Source organism: Bufo gargarizans, chromosome 11 (genome assembly GCF_014858855.1).
Source record: "Bufo gargarizans isolate SCDJY-AF-19 chromosome 11, ASM1485885v1, whole genome shotgun sequence".
In the NCBI taxonomy this organism is placed as follows: domain Eukaryota; kingdom Metazoa; phylum Chordata; class Amphibia; order Anura; family Bufonidae; genus Bufo; species Bufo gargarizans.
The window spans coordinates 26,991,920-27,004,626 of NC_058090.1; the positions used below are offsets into that span (position 1 = coordinate 26,991,920).

General features: G+C 45.3%; 1 protein-coding gene across 2 annotated transcripts in view; it reads left to right on the top strand.

Annotated features, from left to right (window-relative positions):
- LOC122922093 (tumor necrosis factor alpha-induced protein 2-like) overlaps positions 1-12,707 on the top strand; it is a 53,349-nt gene that overhangs the window by 29,510 nt on the left and 11,132 nt on the right. For both annotated transcript variants that reach the window (XM_044272566.1, XM_044272565.1), the window contains 3 exons: positions 2,225-2,339; positions 6,016-6,138; positions 6,237-6,337. In XM_044272566.1, the coding sequence (XP_044128501.1) occupies positions 2,225-2,339; positions 6,016-6,138; positions 6,237-6,337 (339 nt within the window). The remainder of the gene's footprint in view (positions 1-2,224; positions 2,340-6,015; positions 6,139-6,236; positions 6,338-12,707) is intronic.

A 12,707-nucleotide genomic window follows, 5' to 3' on the forward strand; every position in this document is an offset into this window, starting at 1 on the left:
GTCTGATATAACATCACACCCGGAGCTTTCTGTTATGAGAAAAAGAAGGTCAAATGATTTTAAAAAAAAACACCAGTCTTAAAGCGCCACTACAAAAAAATTGCAGCATTTTTAGAGGACATTTTATAATTTCCTAACTGCCAATATGTAACATCTGCTCACTGCATATATTTTTTTTTTGCTCCAAAATAAAATAAATAAAAAAACATATGTTTTTGCTACATTTTCTGCACTTTAGATTTCTTGGGGGATAAAAAAAACACTAGCTCCAGCTCTATGGGAAATTTTGTATTTTTTCCTCCTGAAGCTTTTGTTCATTAAGTGGCTTTTTAGGCCACTTAATGAACAAAAGCTTCAGGAGGAAAAAATAAAAAATTTCCCATAGACTTGGAGCTAGTGTTTTTTTATCCCCCAAAAAATCTAAAGTGCAGAAAATGTAGCAAAAACATATGTTTTTTTTTATTTTATTTTGAAGCAAAAAAAAAATATATGCAGTGATCAGATGTTACAAATTGGCAGTTAGGAAATTATAAAATGTCCTCTAAAAACGCTGCAATTTTTTTTGTAGTGGCGCTTTAAGACTGGTGTTTTTTTTTTTAAATCATTTGACCTTCTTTTTCTCATAACAGAAAGCTCCGGGTGTGATGTTATGTCAGACATTTTCCCATGCTTTTCTCTACAGGAAAAAGTAAAAAATAAATAAAAAAAATATATAAATAAAATCTGAAAATAATGGAAACATTACAAAAAAATAAATCCCCCCCTTTCAATGGTAATGGAATAGAGCTAACCGTTGAAAGATTATTGAAAGTTTGCACCTTCCAAGTTTTGCATATGCAGAGGGTCAGACATATGTGATGCACACGGAGCACGAGGGGATGTTTAGTTATATATTTGAAGTTCCCCCATAACATAGGCCCAGTAAGCCCCTGCACCCCCATAGCATTGCAGGTTACACAGGCTTAAAGAGAACCTCTGACATGTCAGTTTTAGCAGCTACTTGCATTCCCTATTTAATAACAATTCTGGAACATCTATTCTTATGACTATGATGTGCCTGTATTATTCCTACTAGAAGTTATGAATGAATTGCTAGCGGTTTGCAATGAAGATCCAGATGGGTGTTACCAGTTTGGGGGTGTCCCTGCACAGTCTGACACTGGCAGCAGTGATTGGATAGTGTCAAACTGTGCAGGGACACATCCCCCAACTGGTAAAACCCTGCTGGACCTTCATTGTTAACTCCTAGCAATTTATTCAGAACTTCTAGTAGGAATAATAAAGGAATAGTGCAACATAGAATTATAAGAATAGATGCTTCAGAATTGTTACTACATGGGGTATGCAAATAGTTACTAAAGCGGGTCGGGTCCTATTTGAGAAGTTGAGCAATTTTTCCAATCCTAAGGCCTCATGCACACGACCGTTGTGTGCATCCGTGGCCGTTGTGCCGTTTTCCGTTTTTTTTTGCGGACCCATTGACTTTCAATGGGTCCGTGGAAAAATCGGAAACTGCACCGTTTGGCAGCCGCATCCGTGATCCGTTTTTCCTGGCCGTGAAAAAAATATGACCTGTCCTATTTTTTTCACGGCCAACGGTTCACGGACCCATTCAAGTCAATGGGTCAGTGAAAATCACGGATGCACACAAGATTGTCATCCGTGTCCGTGATCCGTGTCCGTTTTTTCCTATCATTTCAATGGCAAACTTGACTTCGATTTTTTTTTTCATTTATCATGTCCGTGGATCCTCCAAAAAACAAGGAAGACCCACGGACGAAAAAACGGTCACGGATCACGGACCAACGGAACCCCGTTTTGCGGACAGTGAAAAAATACTGTCGTGTGCATGAGGCCTTAGGGGTCATGCACACGACCGTTTGTGTTTTGCGGTCCCCCCCCCCCAAAAAAAAACGATTCAGAAAAAACTATGGATGATGTCCATGTGCATTCATATTTTGCAGAACGGAACAGCCGGCCCCTAATAGAACAGTCCTATCCTTGTCCGTAATGCAGACCATAATAGGACATGTTCTATCTGTTTAGCGGAACAGACATACGGAAACGGTAATGCACACGGAGTAACTTCCGTTTTTTTGCGGAACCATTGAAATGAATGGTTCTGCATACGGCCTACAAAAAAAACATAACGGACACGGAAAGAAAATATGTGCATGAGCCCTAATTCTCATACTAAATTATAGCCTTTTTCTCCCCAATCTAGAACAATCTTGAGAGACCCGGCCATACAAGGACACATAGATGAATCCCAGCTGGAGACTCTTCTGCCAACAAGAAAAATTGAGAGGCTTGAGAAAATTTTTGTCGACAGCGAAGTGGTAGGACGCCGCCTACGCAATTGATTTCACGTAATACATGAATAGCTCATTGTGCCTCCAAGCTGGGGCGCCCCAAGTGGAGGACCCCCATATGTCCTAATGGGGCATATATAGAAGGGTTGTCTTTGTAAGACATGTCTTTTAATTGGTCTGAATAGCGTCAATGGATTCCAAACAGAACTCGCCTTAATCCACTTGATCGCGCAGCGCGGCTTCTCTTCTGTCTTCTTTTTTGCTGTGTGCAGGAAAAGGACCTGTGGTGACGTCACTCCGATCATCACATGGTCCATCACCATGGTAAAACACCATGTGATGACCGGAGTGACGTCACCACAGGTCCTTTTCCTGCACACAGCAAAAAAGAAGACAGAAGAGATGCCGGCTGCGCGATCAAGTGGATTAAGGCGAGTTAAATTATTTTTGATTTATTTTTAACCCCTCCAGCCCTATTGTACTATGCATTCTGTATTAAGAATGCTATTATTTTCCCTTATAACCATGTTATAAGGGAAAATAATAATGATCGGGTCTCCATCCCGATCGTCTCCTAGCAACCGTGCGTGAAAAAAAAACAAAAAAAAAAAAACACACACCGCATCCGCACTTTCTTGCGGATACTTGCGATTTTCACGCAGCCCCATTCACTTCTATGGGGCCTGCGTTGCATGATAAACACACAATATAGAGCATGCTGCGATTTTCACACAACGCACAAGTGATGCGTGAAAATCACCGCTCATGTGAACAGCCCCATAGAAATGAATGGGTTCGGATTCAGTGCGGGTGCAATGCGTTCAACTCACGCATTGCATCCGCGCGGAATACTCACCCGTGTGAAAGAGGCCTTATGGTTTCAGCCATGTGCAGTCCACAAATTGCAAAACGCACACGGCCAGTATCCGTGTTTTGCGGATCTGCAAAACACTACGGCCGTCTGAATGAGGCCTTAGTGTATAAGTTCAGAAACTTTCAAAAGCACTTTGTTACCGCTCATCGTCGTTTTAAAGATCGCAGCTTGCCGTCAGTGAATGGAAACATTCTTGCTTATATCAAGACACTCTGGTAGAGTGAATATTTGTCACAGCTGAGAATTTGCTACAACAGTATCCAGTCTAGGGGTCATCCAAGAGCGAAATCTATCAGCAGCAAGCAATGCCAAATCGCTCTCCAGTTTGTTACAGTGTGTCAGTGTAAGGCTTCATTTACACAGTCAGTGTTTGGTCAGTGATTTCCATCAGTGATTGTGAGCCAAAACCAGGAGTGGATCCTACACAGACATAAGGTGGAAGGAAAAGATCTGCACCTGTTCTGTGTTTTGGACCCGCACTTGGTTTTGGCTCAAAAATCACTGATGGAAATCACTGACCAAACACTGACTGTGCGAATAAGGCCTAAGGCTACTTTCACACTAGCGTTTTAGTTTTCCGGTATTGAGATCCGTCATAGAGGCTCATAGGGTTTTGAACGGAATGCTCCAAAATGCATTCCGTTCCGTTTAGTTGCGTTCCCAGACCGGACAGCAAACCGCAACATATTGTAGTTCGCTTTCCATCCTGAGATGCGGAGCAAGATGGATCCGGCATTACCCCCAATGCAAGTTAATGGGGACGGATCCGTTTTCGCTGACACAATAGAAAACGGATCCGTCCTCCATTGACTTTCAATGGTGTTCATGACGGATCCGTCTTGGCTATGTTAAAGATAATACAAACGGATCAGTTCATAACGGATGCAGATGGTTGTATTATCAGCAACGGAAGCGTTTTTGCTGGACCCTGTAAAAACGCTAGTGTGAAAGTAGCCTAAGGCTACCTGCACACGTTGCAGAATACGTGTGGGTTTTCCACACGGATTCCCATGCGGAAAGAACGCAGCGTAGTACAGTACCGGCAAAGCGTAGGAGATTACACAAATCTCATGTACACTTTACAGATTTTTTTCTGTGCAGAAATTGACCTGCCATGCGGATTTCCAAATCTGCAGCGTGTCCGTTATGTTTGCAGTTTTAGCTGCAGATTTCACCCTTTTCCAATGAAGAATGAGATCTGCGGCTAAACCTCAAATCCGCACCAAACCCCGCTGTTAAACATTGCGGATATGATGCAGAAATCCTTTTAGAAATTTGGGCGGATCTTAAGTGCGTTCAGCCGCACTCATGTGCAGGTGGCCTAAGGGTGGCTGCACACTGATGCAGATTACATGCGGATTTCGTGCAGAAAAATCACAACGTAATACAGTACTAGCAAAGTGAATGAGGTTTGACAAATTTGAAATTTAACTACTGCGTGGATTTTACCGTTTGTAGCATGTCAATTATTCATGCGATTCCACAGCTTCTGTAGAGGCGTTTTCCTCATAGACTTCAATTAAGATGTTAAACAGAAAAAAAAAAAAAAAAAAAAAAAAAAACAACACACACAACACACACAAAGAATAACCGCAATAAACAGTGCAGAATCTCACATACAATGGATTTTAAAATCTGCCCGGCAGGTCAATTTTCACAAGTATTAAGTCTCCTAGCCTCTGGATTTAAAGACAGCAAGCACAGATCTTACAAATATTGAGAAATTGAAACATAAAAGGGAAAAATGTATCGAAAATGGTGGAGGAAAAACAGAACAGTATCCTTAGCAACCAGATTGTTTCTTGAAAATTTGGTTGCTATGGGTAACGCTTCCATGTTTCATTTGCAACATCGTATATTAAAGTGATGATGTTTCATTTACATAATACTAGACCTTCCCTTTAGGCGTCCTGCACACGACCGTATGGCTTTTTCAGTGTTTTGCGGTCCATTTTTCACGGATCCGTTGTTCTGTTTTTTGTTTCCGTTCCATTTTTCCGTATGACATGTACAGTATACAGTAATTACATAGATAAAATTGGGCTGGGCATAACATTTTCAATAGCTGGTTCCGCAAAAAACGTAACGGATACGGAAGACATACGGAGGCATTTCCGTATGTGTTCCGTTTTTTGCGGACCCATTGACTTGAATGGAGCCACGGAACGCGATTTGCGGGCAATAATAGGACATGTTCTATTTTGGAACGGAACGGAAAAACGGAAATACGGAAACAGAATGCATACGGAGTAAGGCCTCATGCACACGACAGTATTTTTTCACGGTCCGCAAAACTGGTTTCCGTTGTTCCGTGTCCGTTTTTTCTTCCGTGTGTCTTCCTTGATTTTTGGAGGATCACCAGACCAGAAAAGTGAAAATAATTGTCAAGTTTGCCTTGAAAATGATAGGGAAAAAAAAAAACGGACACGGATGACAATCTTGTGTGCCTCCGTGTTTTTTCACGGACCCATTGACTTGAATGGGTCCGCGAACCGTTGTCCGTCAAAAAAATAGGACAGGTCTTATTTTTTTGACAGACAGGAAACACGGATCACGGACGACAAACAATGCATTTTCCGAGTTTTCAACGGACCCATTGAAAGTCAATGTGTCCTCAGAAAATCACGGAAAACGGAACAATGGACACGGATGCACACAACGGTTGTGTGCATGAGGCCTAAATTTTTTTGCGGAACCATTGAAATGAATGGTTCCGTATACGGAACGCAAAAAATGGCCAGTAAACGGGGGGGGGAAAAACGGTCGAGTGCAGGAGGCCTTAAATCTATGGAAACTTTAGTCTTTTTCTTGTTCTCTCCTCTTCTGAAGAACTCACTGGAAACATCCCTGGAAAAAAGCTTAAATTCGGAAAGCAAGAGATGGAAGGACGGGAAAGAACCCAGCAAAGTAGGAAGATATTACCAGTCTAAACTTCAGACAGAAGTCACACAGGTCAAGGCACTTATTTTTTTATGTCGTGTTTTTTTCCAGAAATTTTACAAAATTGTATCTTTTCTCCAAAGTGATTTAACCTGCTTTATCCTATTTAGATTTATCGTGACAGCATCCGGAAAACAGCAGAAATATCGGAGGAAATGTCCAACAAGATGGCGCCACATCTGGGGAAGGAGCTACAGAACTTCCTTACAAGGTGCACGACGACACTTAGTTCGCTTACTTTGAGACGGAATTTTATACTAGAATTGTAGTGCAAAAGGCACCTTAGGCCACGCCCCTTCCACATGAAGCCACACCCTCTTTCAGACTAAGCACGGGAACGCTCTGCAAGGGCTCATGCACACGACCGCCGTTTTGGTCCACATCGGAGCCGCATTTTTTTGCAGCTCGGATACGGCCCCATTCACTTCAATGTCCGCATCCGTTGCTCAGTGCCGTGGCCCCGAAAATAATAAATAAATAAATAGAACATATCCTATTCTTGTCCGTTTTGCGCATATTTTCAATTTGCGGACCGCAAAATATGGCACAGTCATGTGCATGTAGCCTAAACCTGTACGTGTAAAAAAGCTAAACTTTTAGGCCCAATTTTTTGCCAAAATCTAAGCGCACTCACATTGGTAAATATGGGCCAGTGTGCACAGAGCCCATGTAGATACACACTACAAAGTAACCATGTGTGATATACAGTAGATCACATCACCTTGCTGCACTTCCAAACGTATATAGCCAGACCTAACACAAAAATAAGCGTATACGCTCATCTTAAAATTGCTTAAATGTATTGAATACATATGACCGCGTCCGTTCTGCAGAACACAGATACCTGCCGTGTGCACCCTCCCCCCCCCCCCCCCCCCCCACTATTGTAGAAATACGATACGGACAAGAATAGCGCATGTCCTATCTGTTTTTGCGAGGCCGCGGAACGGACATACGGATGCAGACTGCACACAGTGTGCCCCATAGAAATGAATGGATGTAGATCAGATGCGGACCCAAAAAATATGGTCATATGCTTGGGACCTAAAGGACCCTGTGCAAAGATGCCCCCCCTAGTATGAGCTACATATGCATTCTGTCAATACATACAGTACGACATGGCAGAAGAGAATTTTTCAAGTGATCATCGCACAGTCCGGCTGAATACAGGAGACGGGGGCAACAAACAAGTTATAATAAAACTAAATAATCCATAAAAGGGAGCACACAGTACGCAATCAACTTTATTGAAAAATTCTCTGCTGCTACACTGTATGTTTCCATATGTCATACCAGGGGCACATCGCTGGAGGACACTTTTTTTCTTTTAAGCGCAACACTAATATATGTCCAGGAGTTCCAGTAAGTGAAGAAATGTTACAATATGATTGCAAATGGATGCTATATGCCTATGGTGCCAGCAGCATGCATACCGCTCTATACAGCATGCAATGTAACAATTCCACAGGGATGCTTCAGATGGGATATTGCATTGCAATCCAAGACTGCATTGACATGGACTGTGTAACCGCCACATATCCCAGACTGACCGCGGCTCACGTGAGCCAAACTCACTACATCATAGTGATTTATGGTGCAGCGAGTTCTGTCTCTGGTGATGTCACGGCGGGGAGTGGGGGGGGGGCGCCTCACTGTGCAGTGTCAAAGGGTAAAGGGGGATCAGCCTGGCCAAAAAGGAGTAATAAGGGAGCAGGTCACCTCCTACAACATCCCTAATCCTCTCCCTGACTCCTCACCGTAGGAGCGGACGCCGATGGTGGGACGGCTCATACCCTGGATACCTAATATCCTGAGTCGCCCTGGAAATCCCTCACTTAGGAGCAGGGGGGAGATGACCTGTTCATCCCAGTCATGGAGGAACAGGAGTCTCTATCTGAGGCCAGGCTGCAGGGAGAGGGGAACACAAAGATATTGAGATGGCAGGTAAGTGAAACCAGTAACACACTTACCTGCCACAGACACACTGACTGGAACCCGTGCACAAGTGCTAGTGTCCACACCAACATTAAAGGACACAGCACACACCAAAAACCACCAGGACACCCATAGCTGCAATAAACGTGAGACATCATAAGAACATCTATGACCACAAGGGTGGCCCTCACTGGACAGATGGTAAAGCCAGGAACAGTAAACCACCAGCACACCCCAAACCTGGAGGAACACCCAGCTACAGACTTCCAGCAGAGGCTAAATAGCCCAAGCAGCCGCCCCCACAAACACATAAACCCAGTGTTCACAAAACACTCGGAAGGGAGTTAACCCTTCCAACACCAGACAGAGGAAGGAAGCAACTTAAAGGGGAAGTGCACACACAAGCAAACAAAGCCGCACGTTACCACCGGCAACAGAATGCGAGGCAACCATGTCACGGCAATCACCCAGAAGGCCGAGACACTGCCACCGGATGCGCTAACAGCAACACGTTGCCGCGGGCAACCGCAAATGTGGCAACAGTGTCACAGCGTTCACCATAGGCCGTGACAGGTGATTCTGTGAGTTCCAGCCTAATTGCAGGTCTACTGTCCCGTACCCTAGCGGCGGATTGGCCATAGAACTTACAGGGAAATTTCCAGGTGGCCAATGCCCAGGGGGTGCCCAAGCCCTCCCCTCTGTCACTGGCCGGGTACATAATGAGCTGTGAGAATCAGGTACATGGCCATATCGCATATGCCCTCCTGAATACAACTTCTGTGGCCTGTATCTCACCTACGCCCCCTACTCCATATCCTAATCAGAGACGACTGGAGGAGGACAGAAAATGGCGCCTATTGATGGCCACCACAGAGGGACAACTTTTGGGGCAACATATTGTGCTACACTGTGGTATTTGGTTCTGATGGGACGGTATTTTGCGCTATGGTATTGCTGATGACCCCTACTTGTGTTGCCCCACCTTCTGTCAATTTGGACCCACCTATAACATGGGGCCACTTTTAGTTGTTTTTTTTCCCAGGGCCACTTTAAGTTCGCAGTCCGCCCCTGCCGTACCCACATAATGCTGTCCGTACAGGACTGTAGGCCGGTGGTTGGGCTGGAACTCAGATCACGATGACGCAGCGAGTTCAGCGCACAGAAGCTGTGGTCAGTCCAGGAAATGTGGCCATCACACAGACTGCACGTGGTCCGTGTGAATAGAGCCTAAGACTAACCGCGCACGTTAAGTATTACACGTGTTTTGTTTCCATGCGGATTCTAGTACGGAAAAACAGCAGCATAAAGCCTCATTTACACGGACGTGTGCTTTACGTGTTCTCCGCGGACAGCACACATCCCCCATTCATTTTAATGTGTGTATTCACACATCAGTGTTTAGGACGGTCCATGGGTCCGTTTTTTTTAGCACGGATGAACGCTCTATTTTGTCCGTGTTCACAGATCCAACACGCCCATTAAAGTCTATGGGTCCGTGAAAACCATAGATGCAACACGGATGCCATCCATGTTTCACGGATCATTAGGAAGAGATGCTTTGAAAATTATTTTTCAGCTGTTCAGTGTCAGTGCAACACGGATGGCACACGGACAGCAAAAAACTGAGACACGGATCCTTAAGGCTGGGTTCACACCTGAGCGTTTTACAGCGCGTTCCTACGCGCTGTAAAACGCACAACAGGCAAGAACCAATGATTCCCTATGGTTCTCACCTGGGCGTTTTACAGCGCGTACGATCGCGCTGTAAAACGCCCGACGCTCAAACAAGTGCTTGAGCTTTTTTTTGGGCGTTTGTCGCGCGTTCCCGCACATAGAAATTCGGGAACGCGCGACAATGTGTGAACGCCAGTCTCTGTATGCGCGATTGTAAACGCCCGTACAATCGCGCATACAGAGCGCTCGTTTCAGAACGCTCAGGTGTGAACCCAGCGTTACAGACAGCTTCATGGCTGCATCACTGACCACCTTCTCACGGATTTGACCACGGACACGGACGTGTGAATGAGGCTTAATACAGTACCAGCAAAGTGTATGGAATTTCACAAATCTCATCTACACTTGGCTTTTATTTTTCCGTGTGGAAATTGATCTGCGGCGCAAGTCAATTCTTTGTGCAGATTTCACCCTTTTCAATGCAAGGCTATGAACTGTGACAAAACCACATCAAAAACAGCAATTATTACATGTGGGTTTTGGTGCGGAAACACACACAGAAATCTGCATGGAAATTTGTGCGGAATTTCTGCAAAACAGCCCGTTCAGATGTTAAATACATTTATTTCACCTGCAAAAACCACAACTAGAGCCAAAAACATGTGGTTCAGATGCAGGTTCAACTGCACCATCTGAATACAACCCTGAAGCCCATCACTTCAGTTGGAGTGAGGCAGGCTACGCAATAAAACAAAAGAATAATCCGTGGACGTGGCCTGCTACTTTGCAACCGGACCATTTAGCCTTAGGCCTCTTGCACACGACCGTACCCGAGACATACGGTCCATGAGAGGGCCAAATGTCCCGGAGCAGCATTGATGCGCACGGGAGCACGCAGCATCACATAGATTACAATGATGCTGTGCACTTCTGGCCGCCCGCGGGGCTATTGTCCCGCACACACGACTGTGTGTATTTTGCAGTACGCAAAACAAAGATCCGCAAAAAATACGGACTACGTCCATGTGCATTCCGTATTTTGTGGAACGGAACAGCCGGCCCCTAATAGAACAGTCCTATCTTTATCTGTAATGGGGACAATAATAGGACATGTTCCGTTTTCATTTGTCCGTTCCACAAAAAAATAGAATGCACACGGAGTAACGTCCGTTTTTTTGCAGACCCATTGAAATGAATGGTTCCACATATGGTCTGCAAATAAAATAAAAAATGGAACGGACACGGAAAGATAATACGTTTGTGTGCATGAGCCATAATGCAGCGCCATTAGTGCGATAATTTAGTCGTCATGGAACCCTGCCTTAGATAAGCCCACACGGTTAATCGATTAGGTGAAGAAAAGGTTTATTCACACATTGCATGTCATGGTTTTTGCCATTTTTTTCAGACCCCAGCGGCATCCATATGCATGGATTTCTATATTGTTACTAGCATGGTCTCAGGCTACTTTCACACTTGCATTCAGAACGGATCCGTCTGCATTATATTGTAAAATAAATTCTAAGTGTGAAAGTAGCCGCAAACGGATCCGTCCAGACTTTACATTGAAAGTCAATGGGGGACGGATCCGTTTGAAAATTGAGCCATATTGTGTCACCTTCAAACGGATCCGCCCCCATTGACTTACATTGTAAGTCTGGACGGATCCGTTTGCCTCCGCACGGCCAGGCGGACACCCGAACGCTGCAAGGAGCGTTCAGGTGTCCGCCTGCTGAGCGGAGCGGATCCCAAACGCTGCCACTCAGAATGCATTAGGGCTGGACGGATGCGTTCGGGGACGCTTGTGAGAGCCTTTAAACGGAACTCACAAGCGGAGCCCCGAACGCAAATGTGAAAGTAGCCTTAAAAGTATCCTAAACAGAGCCATGGCAATGATGGGACTCACCCTGTGTGCAGCCAGGTGGGGCAGGTGCAGGAGCCAAATGAGAGCAGGAGGAAGGCTCAGGGCCAGTCTGAAGGAGGGCTCAGTTATCAAGGGACTTGTGACTTCATTTAGTTAGGGATCATTCAGACGGCAGTATGCTGGCCGCAAAAATGCGGATCCGTTTTATTTGTGGATTAGATGCTGACCCATTTACTTCTATGGGGCCCTTTTTCTTCCATTCCAAGGCTCCACAAAACAAATGAAACACGTCCTATACTTGTCAGCGAAAATCAGGACATGGCCCTATTTAAACGGACAGCATACCGGCGTCTGAATGAGCCCTTCTAAAAATAGTTGCAAGTAACCTTTCTGACAATAGTAAGTCGCACATCAGGGGTCGAAACGTTTCCAACACTTGGGTGGGACGGAGGCAGAGCGTGTCTCCAGTCCTGCCAAACAGTGATGGCCAGTTCGCAGTGTTCGCCAACGAACACATGCGGGCTGCCATCTTAACTCACAAGTCCGGCGAGGCGCAGGTAAGCCCTTACCTGTGCCTGCGACGGGAGCCGGTCTGAAATCAAATGCGGTCAGCGGGAGCAGGCAGTTCAGAGAACAGCCGCCGGGTGCCTTCATCGGGCTGTCTCGGAACTGCCTGCTCCCGGTGACCGCATTTGTTTCAGACCGGCTCGCGGCGCAGGTAAGGGCTTACCTGCGCCTCGCCGGACTTGTGAGTTAAGATGGCAGCCCGCATGTGTTCGTTGGCGAACACTGCGAACTGGCCATCACTGCTGCCAAATTTACTAACATCGCGCATGTACGCCTGGAAACAGCCTGCAGTTGGAGTAGATTTTCTGCGTCGTCATAAATCAGCCTAATCCTCTGGCTGTGCACGGGGAAACAAACCACTGGCGTGAAAACGCTGGTCTTTGTAAATGTGCCCCTAAGGTGTACATACATATAGGGGGTCATTTATTAAGAATCCTACGCTAGTTTTTGGCGTAACAAAAGCTGCAAACGCCCTTTTTTGTTGCTTTTTAAATGCCCATGGTACAAGATTTTGTGGCATGGGCGTTTTTACACCATCCTC